General features: G+C 38.4%; 1 protein-coding gene across 1 annotated transcript in view; it reads left to right on the forward strand.

Annotated features, from left to right (window-relative positions):
* Positions 1-17,248, forward strand: part of ELP2 (elongator acetyltransferase complex subunit 2) — a 66,783-nt gene that overhangs the window by 43,624 nt on the left and 5,911 nt on the right. The window contains exons 8-15 of the mRNA XM_009885917.1: positions 696-791; positions 2,563-2,663; positions 4,508-4,639; positions 5,123-5,272; positions 8,509-8,697; positions 10,785-10,854; positions 13,158-13,253; positions 13,378-13,435. Of these exons, the coding sequence (XP_009884219.1) occupies positions 696-791; positions 2,563-2,663; positions 4,508-4,639; positions 5,123-5,272; positions 8,509-8,697; positions 10,785-10,854; positions 13,158-13,253; positions 13,378-13,435 (892 nt within the window). The remainder of the gene's footprint in view (positions 1-695; positions 792-2,562; positions 2,664-4,507; positions 4,640-5,122; positions 5,273-8,508; positions 8,698-10,784; positions 10,855-13,157; positions 13,254-13,377; positions 13,436-17,248) is intronic.

Below are 17,248 nucleotides of genomic sequence, written 5' to 3' on the forward strand. Positions count from 1 at the left end.
CGTTGTTACACCTATTCCAAATGCAGTAGATAGGAGATATATTTGTCTATGGGAGGTAAGCTGTTGTGCAGTTCTCCTCCAGTTTAATAGCATACCTTTAATTTTCTTTTGAATTCAATGCATTAAGAGGTGCTACTATTACTTAAAACTTAGAAAAGAGAGTACTGGAGAGAATAGGTAAGTATGTGCAGGCTTACTTTATGGTTATTTAACATGCTGTTTGAGCACTGTAATATCAGAGGCTCACAACGCTGACGTGGGGTAAATCATTAGGCAACTTAGGTGATATAATGAAGTTTGTATGATGTTATGTGTAAAAAGTGCTCATGCTACTTGCTGCAAATCCTAATTCATTGTTTGCAGTATGTTTATGCTTGTATTTACAATCACTTTGAGATGTACATATACTTGAGTATGAGTAGAGCCAACGTCAGAGTGTTTATTTCAAAATTGTTTGAGAGTTCTCCAAGAATTCTGTGACACCACTCTGAGGCAACAGGCTGACCTCTCAGCATCAATCTGGTACTTAGGGCTTGTGGCAAAGTAGGTTTTCAAGGAGCTGTTCAATGTCAATAGGCTGTTGAGATGCTGGCAGATGATGAAAGCTGTTGATTTTTTTTGATGGGAGATATCAGAAATGACCTGGTCTGTCTTGGCTTTTTGAAAGAAATGTGCTTTTCTCTGATTTGTGGTAGATACTGATACAACGTATGCCGTTACTTTGGAGTCGGTGTTGGCTGGTCACGAAAACTGGGTGTATGCAGTTCACTGGCAACCTTTATTTTCCAAAGGTAAAAAGATACCAAGCACTTAGCAGTTATGTTGTGCTGTGTACAGTCACGTTTTTGTATTGTGTTTGAGTGTTCACTTGTCACTGTGAAGTATGAAAATGTTCTGCAAATAGTGTTTTATACGTAAATGGATGTTGCCTTTTACTCGCGTTTTCTTTAATGAATGAAATAAAATAACTGAGCTGTACTGGCTTTATTGTAATTGATTTGTTCTTTATGGAGTACAAATTAGTTTAATTAATCAGTGTGAATTAATAGCTCTAATAGTTTACCTTGAAATGTCTGTTCTTCAGAAGGTAAGCATTAACTCAAGAGCACTCCTTTCTTTTTCTTGGAGTACAAAGTACCAAATAGCAACATTCAGAAGACTAATCTTCAGTCTTCTGGGCATTAATGTAACACATCAGGGATTCCTTGCGTATCAGTTTTCTCTAGCATGCATCTTTAGACATTAATGCAGGCTTTCATCGAAAAAATACAGTTTAATTTTGCGTTTTGCCCTAGTCGTTATCTTTCTCTTTAAATCCTTAAAGTCTGACAGCCTTGTTTGCAGTACTGATTTACTGGCGTGTCTGCCTGGCTTTTAAGGGAGGAAGATTCTTGACTTGACATGCTTGTACAATCAAAATACCATTGTATATTTGTATTGGCAAAGGTGCCTTTTTTTCTGAGATGTTTTAGAGTTAATGGTGGCAGGTGACTTCACCAGTACAAAGCACAGCTTTGCCAGTGTATGTACAACACTTGAACAATACAGTGCAATTAGAATGTCAAAATACCTGTAGCGGAAGACACAGGACTTGCTTAGAAATATTGGCTTAGTTATCTGTTCTTTTTTTTTTTTTTTTTTATAGACACCAATAAAAGATTTTGCCTGTTAAAGAGAGGTTTAGGAACAGTATACACATGTAGGCTTTGCCCTGCAATCTGAAAACCTGTCCTGTTAGACCATGAAGTTTTCCAGGTGTTCTGGAATCGTGCTTCTCCATATGTGCGGCTGCTTGTGTTCTGTGGCCTCCCCAGTCTTGGGTTCCCCAAAATAGATTTTCTTTTTCAGTAGAGGCACGCTGATCTGAGAAACATATTCTCAGTGCAGAAAGTGAGAGGTCTGGTGCTGACATAAGATACCACCTTGTGAGATGCCCACCAATATCTCTATTCTGAACAAAGGTTCCTTAGTGGTTCTCAGTTTTTCAACTGGGTGATGAACCAGCTTCCTCTTCCCCATTCTGGCTGTGTTGGGCGGTTGTCTGGAGTGTTTCACTGCATTTTGGGAAGCAGTCCTTACTACTGTATGTATTACAAGGTGCTAGAGCCTATTGAAGTCTGTAGTGAATCTAACACTTGATTTGGAAAAAAAAAACCCAATGAATGCTGGCATAGAGATTGTTTTGTTTTAAACTGTAAATCTCTTGGTAAAAACTCATTTGAGAAATAGAAATGAGAACTGCTACACAGTCTCTCTGTGAAGCTCTGGCTTTTCCTCTAAATTACATTTGTTTCAATATCGATTTGGAGTGAATAAACAGTAGAATATGGTTGTTCTCACGTACGTGCTTTACATTTCCTTTGGGAGATTATGGCTGAAAAATACAATACCTCCTAATGAATGCCTGGCAAGAACGTAGAGCCTGTTAGGTCTGTCATTTAAGTACTGCATTGCATGTCTCTGCTGAACAATTTTCTTAGCATGTTTGGATTTCAATATGACCAGATTCTTTTAGAAAGTATTCTCATGGGTTGTAGGGTGATGGTTTTCCTTGTACTGTAGATGGCAGCATGCAACAACCCATGAGGATATTGTCTGCGTCAATGGACAAAACTGTGATCATCTGGGAACCTGATAAGGAAACTGGAGTCTGGCTAGAACAGGCAAGTGTCAGTCTTTCTCACAATATGTACTGTTTTCAGTTTGCATTTCCAGCATCATGTGTGTACTGTAAGGAATAAAAACTCTATAAAATGCTGAGAGAGAAAGGCAAAAGCAAAAACATTCATTCTGATGTTGTGTTGTGAGTAAAACTATTTTTTTCAAAAATGATGTGATCCAATAAGATTTTTATTGCTTGCTTGCTTTTTTATTACCATATTGGGGACTTTCTAAGGGGAGTTTGTGCTCAACTGTCATTCATAGTGTAGCAAGCCAGATACTGCATAGTAACACACACTGTACTCCTCATAAGAAGAGGAAGAAACCCTCCTGAACTATTTGTTGTTAATCCTTGTGGGAATGTGCACCCAAGCAGTTACTACAGAGCAGCTGACACGCAATTCACAAGCCTGGTTTTGCTCGCAGTAACTTATTCATGGGCTGTGTCATTAGGTTTTTCTTCCATTTGATCTGGATACTCATGTTTCAGTGTAGTATTTTGAATGCTGTTCTAATGTGGATCATCCTAAATAAACAAGTAGTACAACCAGATTTATCTAGTGCTTTGGTAGATGTCTTTGTTTTCAGTTGACCTGCTTTTCCAAATTGCAGTAGTTCAGCTGGAATTGTTTGTGTTGGGTTATGCCGGCCGTTGTTTATGATTGTTCCTGTCACAAAGAAAGTTCTAATCCTCTCTTGGGCGAAAAAAAGAGAATTACAGTAGTGTATTTAATTTTTCCCCTGTTCCATTGAAAAGTTTTTGCGCCTTTCTACTTGAAGTAGAAACTAATTCATAATAGGGTGATCACATAGAGATGCCATTTGTTGTCCCTTGTTGTAATGCTTAGTCGTGGCTAAATTTACAAGCTTCTAAAAATGGGTTGTGCCATAAAGCTTGTTGCAAGTTGTTACTCTTTCTTTTTACATTACGCTTGCATTGGTTAGACCTCAAATGTGCAGCTTGCAGTTCAGATCAGACATTTTAACTGCAACAATCCTTTTTGCATTGAGGGAGGGAAACGTGAGCTGGAAGCCTGCAGGGAGGAAGGACACAAGGGGAACGTGCCGTTTTCTCTCTTTCATTTTGGTATGATGAAAAAGAAGTCTTCACAAAATCATTCCCCTGCTCAGAGGTGAGACTAGAATTCTGCCTCTAATATGGCATATCAAAGTCACTTCTATATAAGCAGTGTTTTTTGAATGAGTGCTAATAAAATGGACGTGCTAGTCCACACTGCCATTTAGAATGAGGTATAGATTAATTTCATTGTGATCTTAAAAGCAGATGTATAATAATGGGGGAATTGTTAGGAGTACAGCTTGAAAGGAATTGTGGTCTTATCTCTTGAATGAAACTTGAAAATGTAACTATAATAATATTTTAATGTAATTAAAAACTTGGAAGAGAAACAGGGAAGTGGAAATATGCTAATGAATCTTGGAAATTAAGAAAAAAAAGTAATTTGGAACCACTGTTCCTTTGGACCATTTCTCCATTTTGTGCAACAAAGCAATAGCAAGGCAACAGATGACAAACTTGTATCCAATAGACTAGACTGAAACATAGAAAGATTGGGTTCTTGTCTCATCCGGTGTAGTGTTTTCTTTCCCCTGGGGGATTAAGCAAGATCCTATCCTGAAATATTTATGAAGAGAGGCTATATTAAAGTGGCATGCAGCTTTAATTCCCATGATATTTTAGTGCTTAACTTTGCAATTAAAATATTATTTCAATGTTTTTTTGTGTGTAATGTGAAATCTTGCCTATAGCTAAATTTTCATCCCCTGAGTTTATGTGAAAGGAAGGCCGTTTTCATGGATAATTCACTTCTGATCATTCATTCAGGTGCGGGTAGGTGAAGTGGGTGGCAATACCCTTGGATTTTTTGACTGCCAGTTTAGTCCAGATGGTTCAATGATTGTTGCTCACGCTTTTCATGGAGCACTACACCTTTGGAAACAGGCTACAGTTAATAAGGTATGTTGTCTTTTTATTAGTAGTAGTACATAAAAGAATTACACTCATATGTCACTTGAGGTAAGTTCTATTGCTAATAGAGAAGTGTAACAGTACAATTGGAAATTAATGATTGAAATAATCCTTCTCTGAATATAATATTCTGTAGGAGTCTCGCTCCTGCACAGAAGGGAGGTTGCAATCTCCCAGGCTCTAAAACGTGTTGCTTCGCTGTGGGAACCATAAATTCAGTGGAACAGACTGAACTCCTTTGTGGTTGTGCTTTGTTCAGAAGTGGCAGCTGAACCAGTAACACAAGTCTCTTTTAGATTGGGGCACTATATAAGTATTTGTGTCTCTTTAGCCACTCTCAGATCTAATAATTTGCTGTATTAAATTATCTTTTTTTTTCTTTCTTAATAAGGATGTTGATAATCTTTTTTTGTTAGAATATGCCAATTCGTCAGTTAAAAACTCCTTGCTTCTTTGGTGGCTTTTTAATAGAAAGAATGGACTCCAGAAGTTGTGATTTCAGGACATTTTAACAGTGTAGAGGACGTAAAGTGGGATCCAGAAGGAGAGTTTATCATCAGTGTTGGTTCTGATCAAACTACTAGACTCTTCGCTCCATGGAAAAGAAAACAAGAGGCAGAGGTACGATCTTCAAAGATTTTGTGAGCTTGGTAAAGAGGGCTTGTATGTCCTGAGCTTGGAACAAGTCACCTGAATATAACTCAAACCTTGAATGTCCCCAAGCCATGATCTGTTCAAAACTGCTTGTGTAAATGCTTGGTTTGGTCATTCAGGATGTGCTGGTTTTATTTTAAAAATACTAGTGGCAGAGTTTTAGCAATTACATAGCGTGACTGTTCTTTGATCCTGAGTTCATCTCCGAGTTACCTTCAGTTAGTGTTCGCCCAGGGTCTTAAAAACCAGACTCTTCAGTCATTCAGAAGGAGGAATGCATGGCTAATTCTAATAACCATCTGTTGCCCTTGTTTAACACTTGGCTAAGTACTGCTGCGGGTAATCGTAAAGAAACTCAACTTTGGTTGTGGTTTTTTACACAAGCTTAATCTAAGCTAACTTCTAACTGTATTTTTTTACACTATTTTGTTTATAATTAGTTTTGCCAGAATGAACTGCATGAGTGCAGTTGGTACCTGTGCAAGCAACTTATTCAGGAATAATTCTTCCTCAATAACTTTGTGTGTTCCAAAATAAGTCTAAATTTTGGTGGAGGAAAACCCTGGCTAGGAATGCAAAAGTTCCTGTTTCTAGTTGATCTTGCGTTTTCCTTGTCTACCAATATAGCTTTTTCTGGCAGAACACTACTAATGTTCTATTCAGGAAACTGGCAGAAATTAGACTGATTGAAGTCACATAAGGCCTTGTGCAAGCTGTGCTATTAGTTGGGGGAGGCAAAGCGTGGCTATTACAACTGTCTCATCAAAGCTTCTGTAGTATAGACCAGCACAGGATGTCTCATGTTTTTGGGACAGTGAATTTGGCATCGGTTCCTTGATTTCCTTCTTCAGGGCCACACAGAAGTGGTGGCAATCCCAGCTCAAGTGCGAAGCTTTGCCTTGTGTTGTAGGAAGGGCGTCTCCAGTTTCCTTCCCTGCCTTTTCCCCTGATCTCCAATCTGGAGGGTACAACAGCTCTGTGGAAAAGATAGTATGTTGGATTTGACATATGGGAGCAAAGTCCAAGACTAGCACATGATGTAAGTTGGCAGTATTCAAAGGAGTTGTTGATAGCATGTTCTCTGTGACCTACTGAAGTACTACTTTTTATTATGTATGCTGCTTCCTAAATTTTTATCCTATTTTCTGAAAGAACTGATATTTGTATGATTTACCTGTACAGCTGTTCCTGCTGTCCCTGAAACTTTTGAATTAACGGATTTAGCAGAGTGATTGCAGTCTTAGATACAAAGTTTGGTGTGAACTGAATTATTGTACTTCCTCTTCCTGTCCTGACCTGGAGCAGCCACTGGGCTAGTTTGACCGGGTGTAAATGCAAGTAGCATCAATACTTGTTGCTGCATGGGTTGAGGGAGAAAGCTATAGTATCCTGTCAGTGGGGTGAGGTGGAGGGTTGAGATAGAAATGGGTCATTTGAAGGCACATGTTCAGGACTTCTGAACCCTGAAAACCAGGTGTTTAGTTCTGCTGCTCATGAACTTCAACAACATAGGCTTTTAAAATGCCTTACTTTCTTTACCATAGTGAGTTTAACATCTGAAAAATTACAACAGGTGACATCTGATGTTTGCTTAACAAGACACAATGGATGGTTCAGATATCTATGGAAAGTTAGTATTACAGTTTTTCTCTATAAAAAGAGAACTAAGTGTTAAATGCCAAAAATTATACCACCTTAAAATCTCAATTGTGCTTTGTACTGGGCTCAAATATCAGAAATGAGGGATAACAATCAGCTTCAATTTGTCATGCAAATTTGCACCCTGATTTTTCTGGAAGAAGCTTACTGCATGACTTATGCAGTCCCCTTTTTGTCTTTTGGCCTTTCGGTTCTATGCATACTTTAGAACACAGCACAGGAATAAAAAAACCAAAGATGCATCTAGTAAAGGGTAAGAAGGGTTTATTGCACTGCTTGTTTGGTTGGTTTTTGTTTGTTGGGTTTTTTTTTTTTTTAAAAGAATTAATGCTTTTTTCTCATTGGAAAATAATCAGGCCCTTGTGAAAACATGAGATTTTGTAGCATCTCCCTATTATCTGATTTAGGTTCTATCAGAAGCTTCAACATTCAAAACTCAATTGAATTTTTAGTGTGATAGATGCTGTTTACAGTCATCGTAATGCCTTTCCTTATGTTTCTATGATGTCTGGTACAATGTAAATTCTGTCTTGGCTGCAATTTTCCAAGCATTGTAGTACTAAAGTAGTCTATATTCATTCTAATTGATTAAATTAATTATAATTCTGCTAGCTGTTAACTTTCCCACAAGTATTGTGTAGGAGTAGGAGCAAATGACGATTACTAAAAATCTCTTCATGAAGATGTACTTGCTAGAAAACAAAAGTGGGCTTTTTTTGAAGAATCATTTTTTTTTCCTGTGTGGAATGTATTAGATATTTAGAAAAGCAATTTAAATAATTTAATATATTTTTTGCTAATATTCTTTGCTTAGTGTGACTGTAAACCTGTCTATGTAATTTCTGATCAGCTGTTAATTCTGGTTTTCTTGGATCAACACTTGAAGTGTGGATATGAATATTTCAGGAAACTAGAAAAAAATGAATACTTCAAATGAAAACACTTCTAAAATCATCAGGATTTTCCAAATGTTTTTCCTGTAAGAAGCTATTTTGTTTGTTTCAGGTTTTTGCAAAGCTTCTATTAAATGGTCTCACTAAAATAAAGTATTTAAATAAAGGGGAGAAGTAGGAACCTGTAGCCTGCTGACAGCAGTGCTGCTGTGCTTTGTGAAAGACAGATGAAAGAAACAAGGTAATTATCACTACCTTTTTTACGTCTTTCAGAGCTACAGTTTTGAGAGTAGTAAGTAGCATACAATCTTCCTTTTGCTTCGGCAAATTATGTCCGATTCCTGACTGTCTAGCATAAAGAAGTCAAAATAAGTGTGGTCTGCCCTTAGTAACAAAGGTAAGCAAATGCCTTAAACATATCAGTGCAGCAGCACAGTTTAGTAATTACAGGAATTGTTTGGTGGAAGAATAGGATTTAACTGATGTATGTGAGCATACATTAGTTTTATGAATGTCAGTAGAAGGTTGCGATTAACTTTTCTTTAGGTTTATAAAATCAGCAAGTAAAGTGTTAGTACTTTTTTTGGAACTCAAAATCTTGCGGCTTCTCTGGTTCAGAATTGTGTTTTAACTGCCTGTCTGTTTGTTTAGGTAACCTGGCATGAAATTGCAAGACCTCAAGTACATGGATATGACATGCGTTGTCTGGCAATGATAGGCCGGTTTCAGTTTGTATCGGGAGCAGATGAAAAAGTGCTTCGAGTTTTTCGTGCTCCCAAGAATTTTATAGAAAATTTCAGTAACATCACTGGTATTCCAATGGAGAAGCTGTGCTCCCATGTAAGTGTGCTAAAGCAATGCTAAATGAAGACAGCCCTCTTTAATGTAAATGAAATAAATGTTTTAGAAAATGTCAGATTGCACTGAACTCCATAAAAATTCTTTTAACAGTTCTGAAACCTTAACCTTGTTTTCCCTTTTCCTTCTATTTGCTTCCGTGTGTGTTGTTTCATATGTATTTTCATGGTGGTGTCTTATAACACAGGTTGTATTTGAAACTAAACAAGACCTAGTGTCTGAAGATCGCAAAGTGTATGGGTAAATTTTAAATAAGGCAGACCAAGTAGACTACTGTACTCGGTTATTTGAAAGCAAGAAAAAAAGCCTGCGAATGTGCTTCCCCTTAATTTAAGGGTGTAGTAGTCTTGTCTAGATGTAATTATTGTTGTGTGGTTATGTGTTGGTTTTTTTAATTGTATGCTTGGAAATAGTGTAAAGCTTTCAGCACTGTTGTTAGTTGTTACATATAAATATTTATAAATATGTACTTGCTCATGCTTTATTTCCTCTTGGCATTGGAAATGTTCTTGAGGCCTTTACACTACAGTTCTTAGTTGTTGATAAGTATACTTTCCTACTCTGTGGAAAGATAAGAATGCAGAGTTGCCATCCTTTGTTTGCTCCCCATTTGCTTTAAGGTCTAATTCTGGTTTTCTCTGCATTTTGTAGAGCAGACCTCATTCAGGATAGTTGCCTCTGTATAGTCCCTTGCATGCTCTTTGCATTTCTGTCTCAAAGCAGTGTTTTCTGTGCAGCTTCGCAGAGATGGATTAGCTTTTCCATTTCATTTAACAATTGAAACATCTGGGAAAGAAATCTATTCATTTTTGATAGCAAGAAGTTACATAAGTAGTTGTTTAGCACTTTAATTCCGTAAGTTTTTGTAAGCATTTGCGTTAATGACGTTATGCAGATAACATCATGCTTTTATAATGCTGGCAGATGTCATTATTTTACTTTTATGTAGACTTTCCTTATCAGCTCTTCCTCTCAGTGCTATTTTTTGATTCATGATATCACAAAGTGTTTCACATGGGCTTTGTTTAAAAAGGAAGGCTTTATGAGCTCTAATGATACAGCTACTCTTAAATAGCTTTATTGAAATTGTTTTCTGTGAATGCTGTTTTTTTATATTAAAGTGGTTAAGCTTTTTCTTAATTTAGCTCAAACGCCTTCCCAAAAGAAGTACTTAAGCTCAAAAAAGCCAGCTTTATATTCAGAAAGGGTTGAATAGGTTTATACTCAGTTCAAATCCATGGGATTGTATTATACTTTGGGTTGTAATGAAGAACTGTTTTTGTTTTAGAGGCCTTAAACTGGTGTGTGTCTCATACATTTTCTCATCAAATTATGAACATTCAAATAAATAACATAGTATTTTAAGTTGTCACCTAAATTATTAATCCAATTCCGTAAAACAGTTTTTCTTTGAACTTTGCAGACACTGTAAGGAAGGGGTTTTACAGCTATTAAATTTAATTTTTCTGCACAAAGGGCCCCAAGTTCACCTACCCTTTCTAAATTTTGGCATTTTCCCCCATACCACTATGGAAGTATTTTCTGCCTGATGATTTCTTTCCTCTGTGCTGCTCTAAACAGCCATGTACTCCAGCCACATCTCTGTGCTATGTACTGGGTTGTGTTTTTGAAGTTGTGGGCACAGGCACCCTCTGTTCCCTTTTACAAAGTGCTGCTTTATTATTTTACCTCAGAACAGACTGTTTCCCGGTCCTATTATGTTAAAAACTGCAGTTTGTTTAATTATCAGTTGATTAATTATCGTGTATATCCTAAAATAATTAAGAGTGTGGAAGAAAGCCTGTAATTAGGGATGAAGACACATGCTTTGCAGCGAAACCCTTGAGCTGAGGCCTTAGAAAAGGTTTTTTTTCTGGCAGAGTACTGGTCTTCATTTTGTCCAGGGTGTGTTCTGGATGAGTTGGGAGTTTTTCAAAGTACCCCCCTTTGCTTATCTAGAAAAGTCTCTTTTTATCACAGGGATTCCTTAAACTGTGGCCTTTGAAATCTGAACCTACATGACAATCTGTGTGTAATCTTTCTTTCCTTTTTTTTTTTTTCTAATTCAGCAATCATCTGATCTTCCAGAAGGTGCAACTGTGCCAGCTTTGGGATTATCCAATAAAGCTGTTTTTGAAGGTATGGCTAATGAGAAATAATGGCGATGGTGCTTCATGTGGAAACTTTTTTTTAAAAACGATTGGTTTAGCATACATCTTTTTGTTAGGGCTGTCATTGTGAGCTTGACTGCAAGTTTAGAATCCAGAAATAAAATTGTACAAAGTATTTATTTTTCTGGTGGCACCTAAGTATGGTGCTTAAAAATAAAAAAAGTGAGAGTCTTTCCTCCCTTTCTCTGCCTTTGGTTTCTCCCGCAAATATCCCCTAATGTCTTGTGCAAACCCAAAATGCTCTTCCCTGCCTTCCATACTGTGTCCCACACCCCTTTAGGAAGTAACACCACTCAGTCTGCGCAGTGCTCCCGAGAGCCCCTCCTGTTGACTGATCTTGATGTGTTTCATCAAGATGGATGCTGGGTCTCATTGCTTTCCTGTGATGGGTCCAGTAGTATCCAGGTCAGGGTATTACTCATATTCTCCTGCCTGCCTTTGGTGCTCTGTTTTCTCCATGCTCACTAGCTGCTCCCCGCCCCCACAAAGAAGATTGATGACTTTTAGCCGAAAAAAAAAAAAAATAGTATTGAGTAGTGTACTGTGAAAACTAGGTTCAGAGTTGTTAAAGTAGGACTACCTGTTGCTACCTGTGGTTGCTCTGTAAAATACCTTGACCTCCAAAGCTACATTCTGGAGTCTTTTTCACACTCTTCTCAAATGTTAGCACCCTTGTAGACCATTATAGAAGTAATGCTGCTTTGAGGGGGATCAGTCACATTTTCTGTTAGAGTGAAAATAGCCATAAACCTTCTTCAGGTAAATGATGCTTTGTTGAAAGTATTTGGGAAGGAGGAACTAGTTAGCCAACAGTAACTAATGTTCTGTCGGTAAAGGCTGCTGAGGTACCAGATTAATTTCTTGGAGAGGTGGTGGGGATTGCGTTGTCGGGGAACAAGGAAGGAAGGACAAATATCTGTCTAGAATGATAGAAATAACTGAGTAGTGTCTTGAGACTGGGGATGGCACTGGGAATCTGGTGTTTAATAAAGTTTCTGGTAAAAATGCATTTACACTGGAATCTACAAATAAGGTCAGACCTGTTTTTTCTCCGTTTAAAGCTTTATCAGAAGGTGTGAATTAAAAAAGGAAGCATTTTAATAAGCTTTGTCTCCAGGGTCGTCAGTGGCAACGCAGCTAAATTTTCCTAAACCTTCTGCGAGAGAAAAGTAGCTTTGTTGTACTTGAAGTAACTAAAAAAATGTATTTTGGCAAAAACTTTTTTTTTTTTTTTGCTTTCTCATGAGTCCTTCTGCAGAGAGAGGGAACAAAACTTCCTTCTCCTAGAGTATTGTCACACACACAATAACTAACTTTCATGATGCACACCCAGAAGCAGCACTATGAGTTGAAAAGCTGTCAAACTTTCCTGCATAGTCCACCATTGCTCACCCAATGCTGTCAGCACTGATGGCTTAAGTTAAAGCCCCACAGACCTCTCTTCTTGGTTAGTCTGCAGAGGAATCCTCATGGTGAGCAATGATCAGACAGCAGTCTCAAATTAGATAAATGTTGCTGATTTCATTTTCAAGGGGGGAGAAGACAGGATGAATAAGAAAATAGTCTTTCTGTTCTGCTTTTTCTCTACCCGCTTTTTTAAAATTGCTGTATTTGAAATGTACATGTGGCAAAAAGTTAGATTCTGTCTGAGCAACTGTTCTACAATTCTGTACCTTTTTCTTAAATAATACTTTCAAAGTGAAGGACGAGTTGAATTTTAACTTTAACTGAGTAATTTCAGTTACTTCTGGTACTTTTGCCTAAAGCTGAAGACTGAGCCCGCAGCAATATTGCTGAAGTTTGCAAATTGTAGATACACTTCTGCAAGTATGGCTTTTCATCATACTTGCACTAAATTTTGGAATTCATCACTTGTATCTGAGTTTTTTGCCTTAAACATTTTCAAATGCAGAAGGAAATGTTTAACATTGTGGAGGAACAGGTTCAACTCCTAGTGACTGCTTCTTTCAGATAAATCAAAGTCTCTTTAAGAATCTCTAAAAGAGATTGTGCTGATGGAGAGAGGTCACTCTCGGAATGGAATTAGTCCAAAGGTTAGCTTTTTTTTTCCCCTTCTCTTCATTCCCATGTGCAGGAGAACAGCTAGATTCTAATATTCATATTATTGTAACTCTGGAAGCAGAAAACCGTAATTTCAATTCCTTTTATTGTAAAAAATAATAGAAATTTTTTACTTGTATAATAAGTACTCATATTTTCCCTCCTGTCAAGTAAGTTCTCTTTAGCTAATGAAGTCCTTGCTTTGAATAGGAGATGTGGCTGGTCAACCGGCTGAGGATGAAGAAACATTTAATACTATTTCAAATCAGTATCCTGAGATTTATTTTCAACCCTTGATCCTTACAGGTATGAGATTTGTTTCTATTGTAGAAAATAAAGAGGTTCATTTGGTATAAACCTGAAGCATTATTTGGCTGATTTTTAGATTATTTTGTACCGATTTTGAATATGTTGTACAAATGTCTTTTAGAACCTCCCCCAGAGGATCACTTGCTGCAGAATACCTTGTGGCCTGAAATTCAGAAGTTGTGAGTTTTATTTTTCTTTTCTATTTAATTCACAAACTTTCCGGAAAGGTATTGCAACAATGGTCTTGTAACTCTTCCTATTTTATTACCTGATTTGACTTTGTGTGCAGTGTATTGCTTGTAAAATAAATTTTATATATATATATAAAAGTTGGGAAATGATGCAAAAAATGGCAGTTAAGACTGATGTGTCACAAACCTTTATTTCACTAGTTGGTTCTATACCAGTGAAATATGTATATTTTTAGCACAAAGCTATTCTTCTTTTGAATTTGTAATGATCAGACTTTTGTTGTCCCTTTGGATGTTTATCTTGTGGAGGTCTGTTAGGGTACCGATCCCTGAGGTTTTTTTTTTCCTCCCCCTTTGTTCCAAGGGAATAGTAAGGTTTCTGGTCTGCTATAAGGAACTGTGGTACGTTTTCATGGTCTTCTCTGTGCTGTGGAATGTGATGGGCCTTCCTTTCCATACTGCAGCCTTTGTTTATGTCTGTTCAGCAGATCTGCTTAAAATCTTGCCTATACTGAAGGTGTCTCTGCGTAAGGAGTTTTCCGCTTCTTTATGGAAGTAAAAGCTGAGACATCAAAGAAGGAGCTTACCTCTAAAGCGTAACAGACTTGTGAGATGCAATAGGTGGAAGCAGCAGCCAAAACAGGAGGTGCGTAGTGGTAGAGCAAAGTGATGAATGTTGAGTAAGATGGTTACCAACCCAGTTTGGGTATTGAATGCTGACAGAGTGGGTTGTGGATTGCAAAGATAATAGGGTTATGTGGTCATGACAATTGTTTTGAGGTTGCAGGGTTTTAGAATTCTTCAGCTGTGTCTTGTTCCTTCTTTTCTGAGATTCAGAACACTTTGCAAATGAAGGTTGTCACCTTATTTGTTTCCTAAGGATCCCGGTAACATTAGGCTGTGCTTTCACAGTCTTCAAAAGTTTTAGTATCAATCTTCAAAGTATACCACAAAGAAATTAATTGCCTCAAGCTCTTAAGGATTTACTTATCTGAACCTTCTGAAAGGGTGGTTTCAGGCAGGAACAAGAAGAATGTTGAGCCTTTGCTGATGATTGCAGCTCCCTTTGTACATTACCAGTTTTGTGACTTTAGATGGGGGACACACCAGATCTTTGTGAAAACAGTTTGCCGGTTGCTTTCATTTGACTGAGTGAGAGATTTTGTGGTAGCTCATCTTTACCTTCAACTGGGCAGTTAATCTTCTTTGTATGCTTTTAAGCTCCCTTACTGTGTTTGTACTCAAAAGTACTTCTAAGAGGGAAGCTGGTGGGTATTAGACCATATCTACATTTTGTAATTTCTGACTGTTAAGTTAACTGCTTCTCCTGTGCATGCTATGGCCGTTAATGCACCCGCTCACATAAGCAGTTGGATGAGGGATCTTTAAGTAGGGAAAAGGAGCCAAGGCCAAATTTTTTCTTCATCTGGCTTTGACATTTCTCAAAGTCTAGTGAGACGTTAATCTTTGATATTCTGCTACAGGAGAACTGCCTATCTGCTTTTATATCCTGCATTCATTAAAATAATTGAATTTTATGATGGTCTGAGCAATTTTTCCTGTTTTTAGAGACGCTGTAAATGGTAGAGATTCTTTTATGCAAGGCCAACAAGATGTAAAGCATTCATAGACTTTCAGATTTTTTTTCTCAGGATAATCTTGAAAGAAGTAACATGAAATTGCATAATGTAGATTTCAAGTTGCCATAGCAGCAGAAAAAAAAGTGTGAGGAACTGACTTGCTAAAAATAGCTTGTTTGTCATTGGCACTTGTATATTCACAGCTCTAGCTCAACACCAAATTTTGAAGGATTAGTGTTGGGTTTTGAAAACTGTTTGCTTGAGTAGGTTTTAGCATGAAGAACTTGCTGATTTTTTTTATTTAATCTAATAACTTTAAACTAAAATTATGATAAATTCTGTGAGAGTATGCTAATCTTTATCCTTTTGGAAAATTATCATTGAGAGTTTGTATACAGTAGACTGATATTAAAGCCTGAGTGTTGACATAAATATATGTGTTTATATGTATGTACATTTCATGTAATGCACTTGGAAGTCTTGAGCGATCCTTTTTGACACTAGAAAATTACTGTAATCATGTATCGGGACACTTTGAAAGTCCAGTCAGCTTACCTGTGGATAAAAAATTGCTATGACTTGCACGTTGGTAAGGCAGAATTGCTTGTGGTTGTGTGGTGGCTTGACCCTGGGCACCAGGTGCCCAACAAAGCTGATCTATCACTCCCCCTCCTCAGCTGGACAGGGCAGAGAAAATAAAATGAAAGGCTCGTGGGTCAAGATAAGGACAGGGAGATCACTCAGCAGTTACCGTCACGGGCAAAACCAGACTTGACTTGGGGAAATAATTTTAATTTATTACCAATCAAATTGGCTCAGGATAATGAGAAATAAAGCCAAATCTTCAAAACATCTCCCCCCTCCCTTCTTCCCAGGCTCAACGGGGGGAATGGGGGTTGCAGGCAGTTCATCACCCGTTTCTGCTGCTTCTTCCTCCTCAGGGGGAGGACTCCTCACACTCTTCCCCTACTCCAGCATGGGACCCCTCCCTTGAGAGACAGTTCTCCATTAACTTCTCCAGTGTGAGTCCTTCCATGGGGTGCAGTCCTTCAGGAGCAGACTGCTCCAGCGTGGGTCCCCCATGGGGTCACAAGTCTTGCCAGCAAACCTGCTCCAGCGTGGGCTCCTCTCTGCACAGGTCCGCAGGTCCTGCCAGGAGTCTGCTCCAGCACAAGCTTCCCATGGGGTCACAGACTCCTTTGGGCATCTACCTGCTCCAGTGTGGGGTCCTCCATGGGCTGCAGGTGGATATCTGCTCCACCATTAACCTCCGTGGGCTGCAGGGGGACAGCCTGCCTCACCATGGTCTTCACCACAGGCTACAGGGGAATCTCTGCTCCGGTGCCTGCAGCACCTCCTCCCACTCCTTCACTGACCTTGGTGTCTGCAGAGTTGTTTCGCATATTCTCTCTCCTCTCTCTGGCTGCTGTTGCGCAGCAACTTTTTCCCCTTCTTAGATATGGTATCCCAGAGGCACTACCACTGTTACTGGTGGGCTCAGCCTTGGCCAGCAGTGGGTCTGTCTTGGAGCCAGTTGGCATTGGCTCTGTCAGACATAGGGGAAGCTTCTGGAAGCTTCTCACAAAAGCCACCCCTGTAGCCTCCCCCCCCCTCCCCCCCACTGCCAAAACTTTGCCATGCAAACCCAATATAGGTTTAAAACGCAGTTGCTTCTCTCCATTGTGAACCTTTTTTGATGTTGTGTTACTTAATGAAGGGATTGGATTGCATGTATGGGCCATGGGGAAGGGGTTGTACTGCAACTTCTATACTTACAAGGCTCATACACCCTTGTAAACAGCATCTCCTCTTGCCACCAATTTTATTCTCTTTACTGGAGACAGCACTGGGCTATATAGGCTGTTGATCTGACCTGTGGTAGTCCTGCTTGTTGTGACTTTGCAACAGATGGTATTTTAGGTTTTATTTTACAGAGAAAGATTACATTTTAATGCTTCTGTTTAGCAAGAACAAAATTGCAAACAGAAGCTGAAAGTTTTTGTCAAGTGCTCTTCAATACTACATTTAGCAGATAAACCCAAAGTAACTGAGGACTTGTTTCACAAGGTGTTCCACAGGTTATTTTTCCTTCATTGAATTTCAGGAAATTTATACTTTTCATGGGATAAATACTTCGCAGTTTTAGAAACTTGACTTTCAATGGTTTTCACTACAAAATAGTCTCCAGGAATGTGCTTTAAAATTAAGCATTATGATAAGA

The sequence above is a fragment of the Charadrius vociferus genome, unplaced genomic scaffold (assembly GCF_000708025.1).
Source record: "Charadrius vociferus isolate BGI_N301 unplaced genomic scaffold, ASM70802v2 scaffold195, whole genome shotgun sequence".
NCBI classification, from domain to species: Eukaryota; Metazoa; Chordata; class Aves; order Charadriiformes; family Charadriidae; genus Charadrius; species Charadrius vociferus.